The sequence below is a fragment of the Notamacropus eugenii genome, chromosome 5 (assembly GCF_028372415.1).
Source record: "Notamacropus eugenii isolate mMacEug1 chromosome 5, mMacEug1.pri_v2, whole genome shotgun sequence".
In the NCBI taxonomy this organism is placed as follows: Eukaryota; Metazoa; Chordata; class Mammalia; order Diprotodontia; family Macropodidae; genus Notamacropus; species Notamacropus eugenii.
In genome coordinates this window covers 223,623,927-223,641,527 of record NC_092876.1, presented here as the reverse complement: position 1 = coordinate 223,641,527, position 17,601 = coordinate 223,623,927, and the positions used below count along the sequence as shown (strand labels likewise).

Genomic DNA, 17,601 nt, shown 5'->3' with positions numbered 1-17,601 from the left:
AACCCCGGTACTCTGCTTTCAGAATCAATACTCTTTCAAAAGAATTTTTTGGGTGCTCTCTCCATTAACTTTTACCCAGGTGTCTTTCATCCTCTTAGTGTCTATTTAACTCCCTTAAGGGAGGCAATATGGTACAATGAAAAGATTATTCATTCTAGAGCAGGACAACTTAACTTTTTTTGTGTATCATGGACTTTCTTAGCATTCTTAGAAAACCTGTGAATCTCTTTTTCAAAATGTTTGCTGCCCATATTTATAATAGAAAAAAATGCTAACTTTTATTTAAGGATAGCAAAATATAAAGACATATTTTTCCTGAAGATAAATCAAATCAATGTGTTTTATTAAGCACCTACTATGCACCACCACAAACTAAGCGCCGGAGATACAGAGAAAAGCAGAGACAGTTCTTTCTCTCATCGTCTAACGAGGGAGACAACATAAAAACAGCTGTGCAAACAAGATAAAGACCGGATAAAACAGAGATAAATCTCAAAGAGAAGGCACCACCATTAAAAGAAACCAGGAAAGTGTGTGCAGCCCTAGAGCCTATCCACAGACATGATGGGAGTTGGGGGAGGTGCATCTCAGGTTAAAAGCTACTATGTTAGAGGCCTAGGTTTAAATCCTGCCTCAGATGCTTATTTACCAGTGTGATTTTGGGCAAATCACTCAATCGTGTACTTCTGTTTCTTCCTCCGTAAAATGAGAATGTTGGACAAGACAGCCTCTTAGGGTTCCTTCCATCTCTAAATTTAGGATCCTTATTTCCCCATGCAACTGCAACTTTGTTGAGAAGTTTAGGTAGTCTTCTGGGACCACAGCAGCTCTCTTTGATCAAAGATGCTTAAGCAATGTACTGGAAAATAAAGGAAATGAGAAATTCAAAAACACCTTCTAATCTTCCTCTGCCCCCTTCTTATGTAGCCTCACTCTAAACACTGAGGAGCTGCTTAAGAAAAGGAAAAATTTGGTGGGGAGATTAAATCCAACTCGATTTACAATCCATTATTTTCTGAGTAATGCTGGGAGAGGTACAATTCTTTAGCATGTAGGAATTAGGTCAGTGGGGAATCTCATGGATGAATCAATATTTCAAAGATGAAACATGGCAATATTTGGAACCTTCAAACCACTATTCTGTATATAGTTTATTTTAAAACAACAAGCATATATTTTAAGTGCTTCCGATTTGCCAGGCACCATGCTGGGCACAGGGCAAAGACAAAAGAAACCACATTCTGTGTTTGGTAACATTGCCCTACAGATTGTTGTTTCAGGTCATTCTGCCAAGTTCCTTAATCCAATTTGGCTAAACATTATTTTCCCTTTTGGAAAGCTTATGGTCTTCTGCTGAAAGTCACGGGCTTTATAAAATGAAGACAAAAATGAGGATGTGTACAGTGATTGACGGTATCTACATGAAGAAATGTGGATACTTCACAGGAAGACTTCCATTAGGTAGCTGTAACTTTATTTCTAGTTTCTACCTAAGTATATGTTTAATTGATATGACAAAGTATTTAAGATTCTTAATGAGAAATAAAATTATTATAAATTGGCGTGTTTGAAAAGCTAATTTAATTGATGTTTTCCCAGCTTTTTAGCTTTTTTTTTTCTTAACTCACTAAAATAACTGCTTTTTTGGGGAAAAGATTACTGAACAAGCCAAATTCAGTTCATTACTATTGTGTTAAACAATAAAGGAAAAAATGGGTGAATATGCTGGTGGGTATAATTAGATTATGTATTCATATATTTTCTTTCTTAAGTTCTGACTCTTATCTGGATTGTAATTTATCAACTTGCTCTCTTTATTTGTAATGTAGGAAAGAATTATTCTTAGGCACTAAAAATCTAAAAAGCAGATCAATTAACAAATACATAATCAGTAGTTACTATGTGCTACTCACTGTGCTAGACGCTGGAGGTAGAAACACAAAAATGAAATGGTCCTTGCCCTCTGGGAGTTTATATGCTAAAAGAGGATATAAAATAGACAAATATAAGTATACAAAATGGCATGCCAAAGAGATGAATAAAAGACTTTGTTATTAGGACTTGTATTATATTAGGATTTGGAGTACTATCATCCTCCACTACAGATTATCTCAATGACATGATATGAAACTTTTATTTTTATGACAAATTTCAGAGAGTGGCATGTAAACAAAACTTAAAAAAAAAATTAAAAGGTTTGTGCTATTACCATTATTAGTATCTGCTGATGTTCCAGATTTGTGATTTCATCATGGAAATTCTCTTCACTGATGCATATGGGTCACTCCTCTGTAATTTCTAGTCTTAGAAAGTTGCTTGGGGGCAACTGAGAGACTGAAACTTATCTGTGGTTACACAGCTTTCTGTCTCAGGCATCCTGACTCCAGGTTGTCCCTCTTTTCTCTATACCATGCTTCAGCTCTGTGTAGAATGTCTAACAAAAAACAAAACAAAACCAAAAGTTGATTCCTAGGGTTTCAATCTGTGTGTGGCTGAAGGAAATCTACAATGAATTTATAGTTCCCTAATATACTGATGTTTGCCAAGTGTCCCTTTCCATCTTTCCTCTGTGAATTAAAAAATGGTGTGTGTGATTTGACTTACAAATATAGGAGCAACTATATTTATGTATTATCACATGCCAGTATTTTAACACATTTCTATTAAGTTTTTATATATAATAGTATATATTTTAATATAAATGAATATAATACATAATAATAGAATGTAGATAACATTACAGATATGCATGGACAGATTGAAAATAGCTACATTTTGTTGAATAAGTACATATCTAAGTATTAAAGGAATTAAATACCCTCAAAATGGTATTCAATGCTCAGAATGCTATTTCTTCTCTAAACATTGATAGAATACAATGTGTTGGTCTAAAGACACTTGGGGACAAAGTTTTATTGTGTGTCACAAGCTGAAAAAGTTCTTTTTTTAGTGAGCCTTGATTTCCCCTTTCACAAAGTGGGAGGTGACCCCTCGCTATTTTAAAAGAATAGTGAGGAAGCATTTTAAAGATCATGCTCTAATGCTAAGTGTCACCAGGAGCAGTCACTTAATTTCTCTGGGTCTTGGATTCTTATCAGTAAACTGAAAGGTTCTTTCTAGTGCTAAATTCTACACCATGATCCAACAGTTCATTGAGATCTTACATGCCATAGGAGGTTAACTGCACTTTGTGTATCTATAGCATAAAGCAGTAATATATCTTTTCTGCTTCCAAGAACGTAAATATTCAAAGGAACCAAATCTAAAAAAGATGTTCTTTGATTCCCAGTTATTAAAAAAGGTTTAATATTAAAAGTGAGTTTGGGCCAAATATAGACATATTCAGATACCGGAATTCCAACCGGGTTTTTTGTCCTTGACTCACTGTGTCAACAGGTCACCTTTCCGGACTTCCATTTACCCATGGGTAATATGTTTGGGCCATTCTACATCAGAGGTTCTTAATTTTTTTTTTTGGTGAATCATGGACGCTTTCGCAGTCAAGTGAAAGTCTATGTACTCCTCAGAAAAAAAGAAAAAAGTTGTAAAATGCATAAAATAAAACACATAGCATTATAGAGGAAGGCATTTATGTTGGAAGTTATTAACAGGTTTTTTAAAATTTGTGATATAGTAATTCATGTGCTTTATTATGAACACATTAAAAAAGATGATACATTTAGAATATAGGAAAAGTTAAATTAAAATTCATTTTTAAAAGACACCATTGTGAAGACTGTTGTTTAGCTTATCTAAGAACATTAAGGATGGTCTCTAACAAAGCCACACTCATGTCATATCAGAATCTAATCCATGTTCAACTATAATGTTATATGAAAACATCAGTGATTCCTATTGTCATAATGTCTTAGGTCCTGCTAAAACTATTATGGTTTGTTGCCTACACTGATACTGGAAGGAAATGCTAAATTTCAGTTAGAAGTTAGTGAAAAAATAAAAATGAAATGTTTTTCCCATCCAAGTTCATGGACATCATAAAATCTGAATCCTGTCAAAATCATGGCCTCCAGATTAAAAACATTTGATTCAGATGATCTTTAAAATTCCTTCTTACTCTGACCTCCTTCTTGACTGATACAGCTATGCGCTCTTGAAAGGCAATTCATTCTTTGCTCTTCCCACTTTTTTTTTAACATAGCCAGGGGATCAATGACCAGCAAAGCTGAATAATTTGGGCAATACCTGGTTTATATTTGAGTGCTTGAGCAACAGCACGTTGAATCTTAATCTCCAAAAGGCAGACATATGCAAAATCCAAAAAGGGAAGCTTTGAATCAGTTGCTCTACCCAAGTGTTTAATGATGCAGAGCATTGCTTCCAGAAATAACTTTCTTTCATTAGGACTCACCATGCCTGGTCCATATGTGGCTTCGACTTTGCACTGCCCCTTGGGAAATGTGCAACTCTCTTCAACATGTGCAACTCTTACTTCTTTGGGCCTCTGAGTTTGACTAGGTGACCTCTGAAGTGCCTTCCAGCTCTAATATTCTACAACGCTGGGATGCTATGGTTGATTTTTTTCCCCCATTAAACAATCTGAGTAAAAATGATGCACACACAATTAAATATGTATGCAAAAATCATATAACAAAAAAGTGTCTAAAGTATTAATGTCCTAGAGGTAGGTATAACCCTTTTATGGCCTATTAAAATGGTGCTATATTTCATAGTAGAAAGAATTTTTAAAAAAAGGAAAGTCACAGCCAGTTAAAAAGATGTTATGTTTCTTACCAAATTATGAGGTTATATCTTATGTTGACCTTTTGTCAATCTCTGTAACATGCTGCTTTATATTACTTTGCCATAGACTGATGGTTTCAGTAAACTAAAGCCTACTTCACTTACTTTTCAAGACAAATGTTTGCTTAGTGTCTACAAATGTGGGCTAGCCGCAGACACAGCCCTTCATTAGTGTTTAGAGTTTGCACTTAAGGAGGACAATGGCACTGGAAAGGAAAATGACCAGTAGCCAAAGGGAACATATAATTGTTTGTAATTAAACAAAAGTGATGCTGATCTAATCAAATCCACGTCTTAATATACTTTAAAGCACTGCTGGCTTGTCAAAATGAACACTGTAAGCTTTAGTCTTTGGGAACTCAGATTTTTTTAAGGAGTAATGAAAAAGTAAAGAAACTAAGCAAAACATGGTATTAGAGATTTTTTTGTTTTTGTTTTTTACCCTCAGAGTTGCAAGAAATCACAGAGCAAGTAATGTTTTCATCAAAGTTTTCATTAGAATTCCTATTAAATTTGTCATCCACTTCATAATTAACAATTTGTAAAGGCATTCGCCTGTTTACAGACTGTGCTCACTAATGCACTGTAACATTTCTTTCATTTTTGTCCCAAATTACAATACAGTGAAACATTATATCCCTCCCATAGTAAACTGAATCATTCATTTGAAACACCATCCTCCTAACAGAGTTCTGGAGGTAAGTGCAGGAGAAATCTCATTGTCATTTTTATTTGAATTTTCATTTGATTAAAGGTGAACCCAAATTAAACAAAAGATTTCAGGATGAAATATATGCTGCATCGCTGAAATTCCACTGAAGAAGGGACCTGACACGATATTGCCACAAATAATACTGCCAGACCCTGTAGGGCATTCTCTAGTTTGAATGGACCCTGTCTGAGATTTTCTAAAGCTAAAGGACTTATCAGGTTTTTCTCTTTTAAAAAAAGGCAGGGAGATAAGAGAATCTAAAGTTATGTCAAACAAATTACATTTTAGTTATTAGTGGCTAGTTTGTAAATATCAAAGACCCACTTATTGTAGTGCTCGGAGCTGCATTTGCATGCTGATGAAATGCAAGTGGATGGCTGTGAACTGTAGGGTTATCTCTAGTGGAGCAGTGGGGAGCTCCCGAATCAGACAGTTGAGCATCTGACCGACTCAAGAGTCCAAGCTGCAGACCTCTTCTATTCACTTTCTTTACAACAATTAAAATATGCAAAGTGATAATTTTCCTTAAGTAGCCTTAAATGTGCGATCTATTTAAATGTGAAGAAAATTGCCTGAAGCTTCTGGTGTGAGGGACAAAAAGGAATAAATTATGCAAATAGCAGAAAAGGACTCTACCACTTGAACGCCTAATTTTCCTGTAATAAGCATACTGTTTCATTTAATTTTTTGCCTCTTATTAAAAGTGACAGTTCTTTTGCACTGTCTGATGGTTATATCTGACACAAGCGAGGGAAATGACTGCTAGACTAAATGCTAAAGCATTTTGGTAGCTTTTTTAGATGATGGTTACATTCACAAAGTAATTATGCACTGAAGAGTCGAGAAATAAGGTTTAATTACACAGTAATCGCTTCTGATGGACACGGCAGAAGTGTGAACACCGCCAGACTGCAATCCATCAATGACAAACCCCTGGCCACTTTTAATTCCTCCTCATTTGCATCATAACCTCCGCACCAAGTTGCACAAATGCTGTTAAATGTTAATAGGCGCTGTCTCTCCACTCAAAATGAATGCTTAAGCTGTTTCATTTTTTTTTTTCTCCTCCACCTCAGACCTTCAAAACCAGCTCCTCTCGGAGAGCAGACATTAAGCACAGAGCATGGTGCGTGGTCACTGTTGTGTTAATTGGGAGCAACACTTAAAGTTTTATCTCTCAAGCGCTAATAATGCACACTGCTGACAAACCAGTGAATAAGTAATGGACTTGGAGAAGGGGGGGGCAAGGCATGCCTAGAATGAAAAATGCAGTTGGGACCGTTGTTCAGTGACGAGCTATTTGATTAGGCCCTGTAGTCATATTTAATCCAGATCCTTGGGGAACGTAGACAAAATTACATCTTCATCTCATCAAACATTCAGCCATATTTAAGCATTCAGCTGATCAAGCTTTTATTGTTTCTCTTGCAGCTACATGGAGACAATGATGTCCCGCGTTATTCATTCCAGAGGCTGGCTAGGGAAAGCTCTCCTGGGCCTCAAACTCCTTGTTGGTGATTTTGGTGTCCAGGGGATCCCAACAATGGAAGAATTAAAAAAAAATCTAGTGGTGGCATTCTGATTTGCAGTGTTCGGACTCTTTCTTTTCTTCCACTATCCCCTAGCTTCTCTGCCTCTGTACCCAGTCCATTTCCTTGGCCTGGTCTACATCATTAAATGGCAAATGGTTCTTTTTCTATCGAGCAGCAGGTATCATTCTTGTCCTGACACGGGGAGGCTCCACCTGCCGCCGGCCCACCAATACTTCCAGCTGTCTGCTTTGCAGAACAGGCAAGGTAATTTGTAAGCAGTCTGCTAAGTTTAACAGTAGACCCTAAGAAGTGACAAAAAAAAGCCTTTTTCTGCATGAAGATTGAGAATTATCAACACCTTTCAGTGCATAATAGTTAAGCCTTTATCACTTCAGGAGCTGCTGATAAGGTTAAGAACACTAGACAAACTGCTCATTAGTGGAAAGGTTTGCCTTTTACATTAAAGACTGCTGGGTACTGAAGTTCCTCTAGTGAGCAATACATCCCTGGCATTTGAAAAGAATGAGCTAATCGGTGTACATAAATGAATATGGAAAAGGAAACCTGGTAAGTTCTAATGATATTAGTGAGGTTTTTTAGAAGCTCAGAGTGACAAGCCTGTTAGGTGTGTTGGGAAGCTATGTGATCTGCTAGATTTGGGCCTGGATGAGAGAAGTCAAGAGAACTGTGTATTCTGATCCTTGCTTGATCACTGTTTCACTCCCTTTGTGACCTTGGGCAAGCAACTTAAAAGGTTTCTCAGGTTTCCTCAAATATAAGATGTTCCTGCTCTGCACTACTCACATTCATTAAGGCCACATTAATAAAATGCTTTAAGCTCCTTAAAGCCCTAGCCTAATGGTGAAAACCTGGAGATTCAGATTTTGCCAGAATCACGGAAGGCAGGGGCCCATGCAATTAACTGTTTCAATTCACAGGCAGTTGTTTGAATCTTAAAGCTGGGATAGGACTAGCATTTTTATATCTTTCCACCATTTGTCACTATTAAGTTGTTTCAGTTGGGTCTGACCCTTCATGACCCCATTTGGAATTTTCTTGACAAAGATACTAGAGGAATTTGCCAGTTCCTTCTCCAGATCATTTTACAGATGAGTGAACTGAGGCAAAGGGTTGAGTGACTTGCTCAGGGTCACAAGGCTTGTAAATGCCTGAGACCAGATTTGAACTCATGAAGATATCTCTTCCTGACTTCAGGCCTGGAACTCTCCACTGTGCCCTCTAGCTTCCCTCTTTCCACCATAGGTGGCCCATACAAATAAGCCATAGTAAATCAGAGCAAACCATGTTTTGGGGTCTATGGTAATTTGAACAAAATACAGGTAAAGCCTTGTTTTCAATCTGTTCTTGGCTCCATCACTGACTAGTTGAGTGACTGGAGCCCAGTTCATCAATCTTTCTTTGCTTCTACCTACTTAGGTTGGATATAAAATCCTTCAAGGGCAAACAACGCTTAACTTCTATCATAGAAACAGTGTGGCCTAGTGATGAGACAGGACTGATAGTGAACAGTTGTTCTTTAAAACACACACAGACATAATGGCATATGTCTCTCTTTTTGATTCCTTGTGTTTGGACAAATGACTTAACACACTGTGCCCACCTGTAAGAAGGGGATAAATGGAGGTAATACTGTTGCCATCCTTCTTTAATATGTATGTACTGTACATTTCCTGTACAGCTACCCATGACCTCAAATCCCTCTGTGCAAATGAACTCAAATAACTGTTTAAAGTTTTTATTTCTCTGGGTCCAAATGAAGGCAAAAAGGGTCAGCTCTAAGCAAAATTATGAAGTAGCAAGTGCCCCAGTCTCTTCTTTTTATAACCACCCACTAGTACCCATTTGAAAGTAAATCAATACTGGCTGATAGAGAGAAGAAAATGGTTAAAGTATTCATTAATGATGACTCAACATTAGATTATAGATAGAAGCAAAGGGCAGAGGAGCATCCAAGTTAGGGATGATGAGACTTTAAAGTATGGGGCCCAGAGCAAAACCAACTGTGTGAGCAGACAGGTACGTGTGTGCGTGCGTATGTGGGCACGCCCAAGCAAGTGCTCATGTAGATGAGAGCCAGCTCATGTTGAGAGGGGAAAAAAAAACGATTATTTTTCTTATCTTATCTGTGTTTCAATCAAGGAGGGTCCTTCTCAAGAGAGTAGAGCTAAGAGACACTCCTTTCTGATATATCTGTTATTTATCTTGTAGTAGGAATACTTTTTCAATGCTTAACCCAGTCTGGGGGTTACTAATAGCCCTTTTCTAGGAACTACTAGGGATAGACTCTTCCTTCCCCCAATTATTATCTGGAAACTGGAATGTGTGTGCATCCTCTTGTCTGGTTGGAAGATTTGACTTGTCTACCTTCTTTCTGGTGCCCTGATGCCCCTAGATATCAGGAACAGGGAATCCATAGCCATTATGCCTATTATCCTTTCATACCCTAAACTTGGCTTTTACTCTAACTTAGGTCTTTTTCCCTCATTTTGGGAGTATGCTGCCATTTTCTATGTTGGTCCTCCATAACTTCTTGCCCCACAGAGTCTCCCATTTCTTAGCCCTCTTTGACATGAGAAATCAAGGGATGAATCACCTGAGGGTGTGGGGCAGAAAGTAGGAAGAAAGCTTCAGACCTAGGCTGTTATAGGAGAGACTCGGACACTGTGAATGTTGGCTTCTATCCTTGAGTCACATCCCTCTCCTTTTTCTGGTAACATCAGCTGGTAGTGCTGGGAAAGGTACTTGATCTTGTCTACTCTCTCTTCTCTTAAGGAAGGGAGAACGGAATCTCATATCTTCTTGCCTCTATCCTGCACCCTCACCTTTTTTCTTATAATGGAGGCTAGAGATTTAATTATTTACACCCTAATCCAACAGGTAGCTCACTTTTAGCCTAGGGTTATATCAGATTTTATATTAGATGAAAATCATTAGTATATCCATAAGACCCCCGAATTCCCCCCAGCCCCCCACCCCATTAGGAATATGTATAGCATTCAGACACAGATTTGGCTCTTTGCCCTAATTTAAATTTTGTATATCTGTGACTGATCCCTGGCCTCTCCAAATATTTGAGATAAAATCTAGGTACAGAAAACAACAGAACCAAGTGAAGTGTATTACAGAGTTTGTTACTACACAGGCACGAGGAAGCAAAGGAATACTTGCCCCTCTGCATTACAAATCCTAGACTGCATGTCCCCACTATAATATTTTTACCTGTGTGAATGTGTTTGCATGTATGTGGGTGTGTGATAATCTATGAATACACACATATGTACACATATATGTACACACCCATATATGTGTCCATGTATACATACATATGTGTATGTGTAACATATAAGATAAGAAACTGTACATAGTATACAGTTAATACTAGCACAATTTATGGATATTGGTGAATTAGCAATGAAAAAGAAGTTCAAATATTTGGTACCACTAAACACAGCTTAAATTTCTACTCAATCAACTACTTGCCATTTACATTTAATTATCATGTAACATAATACCCATTAAGTATATCATTACATATGTCAACTTTGTTGTAAGTTTTATTTGATTATAATACTGATCTCTTTCTGTATACTATCTGCATAGTTTACTATTCTTATAGAAAATTATTGGTTTATAACTTAAAAATTGACTATGAAAGTGAACTGCCAATTTTAAATATAGTAGAACTGCTTTGTAGCATGGCTCATTATCACATAGAAAAATATATGCCAAGGAATAATTTTAACAACTACAATCCATACCAATAAAAGATTGATATATCATAACCTGTGAGTTAGTATTGAACCTGTCTTTCTATATCAGCATTATAAAAGGGGTCTCTTTGTACTTTGAGATTCATGAAAGAGAGGCACTGTGCAAATAGAAAGTAGTGCAAGTATTATTAACCTTTCTGTACCTGTTTTCTCATCTGTAATATGGGGTTAATGATATTTTTGTGCCTCAAAGGGATGTTGTGAGAATTAATGTGTATAAAGCCCTTTAAGATCCACGGATGAAAGATGCCATAAAAGTTCAAAAGGTAGTAATATTATAGTTATTGAAATTGGAAACATCAACAATGTTGGGAATATATACACACACACATACACATATACATATACATACACATATATGGGAATATATAGAAGTGGGAATGTATATGGGAATATATATATATATATATATGTATTCCCAATGTTGTTGATGTTTCCAATTTCAATAACTGTATTACCACCTTTTGGACTTTTATGGCATCTTTCATCTGTGGACCTTAATATGGGAATATATATATATTATATATGTACATATACACATACCTATTTAGAAACTGTCTCACAATAGATACAAGGGGCACTCAGAGAGTTTACTGTTTCAAAATTAAGGCTTTGATATGTATAGAATGAATGCTTAAGAGACAGCACATACATGTACAAGAGAAATTGATGTTATTTTCCCCCCAGAAATCATAAAAAACACAGTATCAAGGAGCAAATTATTTTCATGTTTCCTGTTAGTGAACACTGCAATGTGAAAGATCATATAAGCTAATGTTGGGTCTATCTTCAAATCTATATAATAGTTATGTCAAAATGGGCTATTTAGAATGATGAAGCATGTCAAGAATGACAACATGAATGAATGAAACAATAATCTGCATCTTTTCTGCATTATCATCATTGGTTTTACGTTTACGTTTCACATATATTTGAATAGTTTATAAATATTCAGCACAAAATTCCTAATCATAATAATTTTGCATAAAACATCATCAGGGATCCCCATGCCACAATTTCTGTGATCATCTTTTTATATGGATATGAAATATTCCTCTAACAGTTTAACAAGACATTTCATTAAATCACAGTAATACAGTCAATGGAAATGGAAACAAGCTTTCTAACAATAAAGACTTTAAAAAATATTCACAACTCTTATTAAATACATGAGAATTCTATTTATTTCAGTTCATATATTATCACATTGTCCAGTGGTTTTCACCAATTTAAAGTTTAACTCCTCTTTTTTCATTTTAACTTTTATGTTGAATAAGTACTAGAAATACAACAAAAACTGAGGAGACAAAATTCCTTTCATATTTGCCCAAATTAGGTATAGTCAGGCAAAACAGCACATCCTACAGTCATATATTGATATAATGCTATACACATCCTCTCACCTGATAAATCCACATTAGTCATTTTAGCCTACGTACATATCTATCTTTGCAACTACTGGGAAATGCCTATGTATGCACTTTCTAATGTAAATGCAATATTTTACTTGTGGGAAGCAATTTTTTTTTTTAAATTTTGCATCCCATCCCCAAGGAAGATGCAAACACTGAGCCCTAATATATATTCTGATAGAATAAATTTCAAAATAGCTAAAATTATTCATTTTAATTTTAGCTGAAAAACTGGGTTTGTAGTCAAAGAATTTGGGATTGAATCCTGGTTCCACTTGTCCTTAGCCTTAAGTCACTTATCTTTTTCTTTCCCAGTCCTGTTTCTCTAGTCTCACAAAATGAGTGGGTTGGATTGTACACTCAACCTTCTCTTCCATCTAAATCCTACATTCCTATCATTCTCTTTTGGTAGTTTTACCACCTTACTGTGTTGAGACTATAAGACTTCCTGTTACCTGCCTACTCTCCCCAAAGAGTTCATGTTCCTAAGAGCATTATTTGAGTCACCATCATTGTAGTAAGTTTTCATTTGTTTTAAAAAATTGTCATTACATTCTAGAAATGTTTATTTTTCTGATATTTCACTAACGAGAAAATTTAAAAAGAACAAATGGTCTTATTCTCCGCTGTGAACTATTAAATAACAATAATTATTATAATCTAATCTGATCTAATCTAATCCACTGTAATAATAACTAGCACTTTATGTCATGCTTTAAGGTTTGCAAAGTACTTTGCAAATATTACCTCGTTTGATCTTCACAATTTCACAGGTGAGGTAACTGAAGTCAAGTGACTTTGCCCCTGTTCACACAGCTTGTTAAGTGGCTGAGGCAGGAGTTAGACTCAGGCAGGGGTGGGGAACCTGTAGTGTCTGGGGCACATGTGGCCCTTTGATTGAATCTAAGCTTCACAGAACAAATTCCCTTAATATAAGGATTTGTTCTGTAAAACTTGGACTCAGTCAAAAGGCTGCACCGAAGGACCTTTAAGACCAAGTGTAGCCTAGAGGCTGCAGGTTCCCCACCCCTGAACTCAGGTCTTCCTGATTCCAGGTAAAATCACTCTAGGCACAGCTGAGCTAAGGAGTAGTAACAGTAATAGCAGCAGCAGCAGCAGTAGTAGTAGCAAGTAGCAGTAGTAGTAGCAGTAGCAGTAGTAACAGTAGCAGCAACAGCAGCAGCAGCAGCAGCAGCAGCAGTAGTAGTAGCAGCAGCAGCAGCAGTAACAGTAGCAGTAGTAACAGCAGCAGCAGCAGCAGCAGCAGCAGTAACAGTAGCAGCACCCCCAGCAGCAATAGTGGTAAGAAGAGGAGTAATACTAATAATGTGTCTTTTTTTGCCCTGATTTTCTAAGTTAATCAAAAGCAATGATTTGCAGAGAGACAGATTTAAAGTTAATGTAGGGGAAGAATTTCCTAGCTGAGCTGTCTATAAGTGAAAATAGGTTACCTTCATATGGCTTGGGTTGGTGATTTGTGCTCTTTAGAGGTCTTCAAGCAAAAGCTGAATGACCAGTCGTGGGGGCATGATTGTCCCAGGGATGCTCAGTCAGAGTGACTTGAACAGGACAGCCTCTGAGTTCCCTTCCAACCCTGAGATTCTGTGACTATGCAATGTGAAATGTTTTTTCAAGTATTTCAAGTACTCTTCTCTTTTCACTTGAGTTCTGGGTTGTTGGGTTTTTGTGGTTTTGGGGAAATATTCTAGAACAACAATCACAAAGACATAGAAAAGGATATTTCGTTTTCTAAACTAACTGAAGTCTAGCTAGAGACACTCAGACACTTAGTCCCAGTTCCTTTTCCTCACCTCAACTTTGTCTGGAAAACCCTATTCTATTTATTGCCTCTTTCTTTATATTATTAAGAGAATCCATCTCCCTTTGTTTCTTCCAGGCTCTCTTCACTTTTAGGGAAGATGCTAAAAAAAAAAAAAAGAGTTCCAGTTAGGGAGGCAAATGATAGGACTCTTTATTAGTTAATACCATAACCTGAAATGCAGAAAGTATTTTGCTTCCGTATCAAAACAGCTTTCAAAATACAGGGAGCAAAATCTATGAATCTATGAAGCATGATCTCCTCTGCCATTGTCATAAAAGGACTGAAAGGCTCACAAACCTCTTTTCTCACAACATCTCTGTAAGGTATGTATTACAGCTCTTTTTCTTATTATCCCCATTTTTCTGATGTGGGAACTAAGGCTCAGACAGAAGAAATGATTTATCTAGGCTAGGGTAACACAAGCTGGAATTTGAATATGTTTCCCAACTTCAAGTCCATTGTTCTTTAGTAATAATTACAGATTGTATTCATTTACCATAGTGATTCGCAAACTTTTTAGCCTCAGAATCCTTTTGCATTCTTTAAAAAAAAAAAAACTATTAAGGAGACCCAAAAGCTTTTGTTTATGTGGACTCTATCTATTGATATTACTGTATGGAAAATTAAAACTAATAAATGTTTTAAATATTTATTCATTGAATTAGAATAAGAATGATAAATTCATTATATGTTGGCACAAGTAACTTTTTAATGAAAAATAACTATAGTTTTAAAAATTAATGAAAAGAGTGGCATTGTCTTACATATTTTTGCAAATCTCTTTAATATCCAGCTTAATTGGAGTCAGTGGGATTCTCATATCTGCTTCACTGTTCAATCTGTTGTAATATATTGTTTCTGTTGAAGGTTATGAGGAAAATCTGGCCTCGCACAGATATATATAGTTGGAAAAGAAAGGAAGATTTTAATAGACAATTAGCAGTTTAGAATTATTAAGAAAATAGTTTTGATTTGCATACCTTCTGAAATAATTTCAAGGACTCCAAGTGAGTCCTCTGAGAACTGCTGATCTACCACTTTATAATGCACAATATATTTCCTTTGGAGTAAATGACGTTAGTATTATTTCCATTTTACAGATGAAGAAAGCAGAAAGATTAAGTGACTTATTTGGTCTCTTTCAACAATATCACTGTAGAACAGGAAGAGACCTTAAAAACCATCTGTTCCAACCACATCATTTTACATGTGAAACAATTTCCCACAGCCATGAAGTAGCTTGTCCAGGATCACCTAAGAAGAATGAAATGAAGATGGGATTTGAACTCAGGTCAGTTGACTTTAGCTCTAGTTTTTTTTTTTATGTACTATGTTGCCTTTCAAGTAAAAGGTCCATTTCCCCAAAATTACTTAATTACTTTACATTCTTTTAGGGATTTTCAATAACCTCTCTGATTGGCACACATGTACTTTTCAACAGTGTTTGTAGTTCAGTTGAGCCCACCCCCAAAATCCCTGAAAGCCAAAGATTACTGATGCCAAGGGTAGTCCTTATAACATCACCATGGACATTTGAACCACTCCGAGTGGCTTGGAAATGATTCTTGATTTCTAGAAACAGTAGATGCCCTTGGCAAACCCAGGTTTGAAATTCAGAAAACTGTGATACTAATGCATTGTAGGTGGAGTTGTGAACTAATCCAACCATTCTAAAGAGCAATTTGGAACTATCCCCAAAAGGCTATAAAACTCTTCATGTTGTTTGATCTAGTAATACCACTGCTAGGTCTATATCCCAAAGACATCCAAAAAAAAAAAAAAGGAAAAAGGATTGTACAAGAATATTTATAGCAGCTCTTTTTGTGGTGGCTAAGAATTGGACATTTAAGGGATGTTTATTCATTGGGGAATGACTAAATAAGCTGTGCTACATGACTGTAGTAGAATATTATTGTGCTATAAAGAATGGCAAATGGGATGATTTCAGAAAAAAAACTTGGAAAGACTTACATGAACTGATGCATAGGAAGTGAACAGAACCAGAATATTGTACATAGTAACAACAATATTGTTTGATGAAGAATTGTGAATGACTTAGCTATGCTCACCAATACAATGATCCAAGACAATCCCAAAAACTAATGATGAAGCATGCTATCTGCCTCCAGAGGAAGAAATTGTTTGAAAACAGACTGAAGCATGCTATTTTCACTTTCTTTCATTTTTTTCTTTTATTAGTCTTCTTATACAAAATGACTAATATGGAAATGTTTTACATAATTGCACATGTATAACCTATATCTGATTGCCTACCATCTCAGAGAGGGGGAAGGGCAAGGAGGGAGGAAAGGATAGAATTTGGAACTCAAAACTTTAAATAAAAGTGTTTTTAAAAAAAGAGAAAGAAAACCCAATGAATTTGGCAGAGGAACTGTATATTTAATGTAGGGCCTACATGCTAAATAAATAGAAAGAAATGGAATATTACTGGTCACACCTAATAGCTCTTCTGAGAACCTGTAGACCTCCTTGGGACCGGGGGGAAGCACAAAATATAAATTCCAGAGACTTCTCCTCATAAACAAGATTGGCCCTATACAAATAGATTAAATGGCCAAATGGGGAAAGAAGCAGAGTAAGAGTCCCTTATCGGACTAGTGTTGATAATGATTTAGATTTATATGTTGTTTTGGGTTTTACAAAGCCATTTACAAATATTTTCTCATTTGACTTAAAAGGTGGGCACCTCCAGGCAACTCACCTTAAGTTAAAATATTCCTAAAAAGAGTTTCTCACTAACTTCATCCATATCTAATACTGTTAACTGGTAGTTTATTAAATATCTTTCTTCCTAGGAATTGTCCTCCTTTGGTGAAAGGGTAAAGGAGGGAGGAATAGAGAGGAAGCTCTCAAGAAAGTGTTTTAGATACGGGTTCTGGATCACTGGCAACATTCAGCTTCTGAAAGTAGAGAAAGAAGTATGATGGTCAGAAAGGTGAAACAGGAGCAGAGATTCCACTGTTACACATGTATCCCAAGGATATCACTGACAAAGAGAAAAGTTTTAACCACACCAGGGGTTCTCAGTCTGGTGTCCAGGGATAAATTTTATGGGGTCAAGGAGCTTGGATAGGAAAACACTTCATCATCATCATTATTATTTTATTACTATCATTTTACTAATCTTTGGATTCCTTTGTGATCTTATGTATTTTATTTTATGCATTTGAAACAGTCATCTGAGAAGAGATCCAGACATTTTACCAAACTGCCAAAGGGGTCCATGACAATGCAAAAAGGTAAAGAACCTTTATTTATTATTATTATTATAGCAACACTTTTTATGGTAGCAAAGAAATGAAAAGAAAGTCACTACCCATTGACTGGGGAATGTCTAAGCAAATTGTGGTACACAAATGGAATGGAATGTTACTGGCATGTGACAAACAACACATAGGGTGAATGTAGAGAAGCATGGAAAAACTTATGAGAACTGATGCAAAGTGAAGTAAGGAGATCAAGGAAAGTAATGTACAAAATGACTGCAACAATGTAAGTAGAAAAGACAATAATCACAAATCTTTGGAACTAAATGTTGTGAAGTTATTTT

General features: G+C 36.2%; 1 protein-coding gene across 1 annotated transcript in view; it reads left to right on the top strand.

Annotated features, from left to right (window-relative positions):
* LOC140507806 (uncharacterized) overlaps positions 1 to 17,295 on the top strand; it is an 18,790-nt gene extending 1,495 nt beyond the window's left edge. Inside the window, exons 2-6 of the mRNA XM_072615708.1 lie at positions 7,099 to 7,269; positions 13,295 to 13,522; positions 14,212 to 14,353; positions 15,259 to 15,321; positions 17,227 to 17,295. Coding sequence (XP_072471809.1) covers positions 7,099 to 7,269; positions 13,295 to 13,522; positions 14,212 to 14,353; positions 15,259 to 15,321; positions 17,227 to 17,278 — 656 coding nt within the window. The 3' untranslated portion in view covers positions 17,279 to 17,295. The remainder of the gene's footprint in view (positions 1 to 7,098; positions 7,270 to 13,294; positions 13,523 to 14,211; positions 14,354 to 15,258; positions 15,322 to 17,226) is intronic.
* The last annotated feature ends 306 nt before the right edge of the window (positions 17,296 to 17,601 follow it).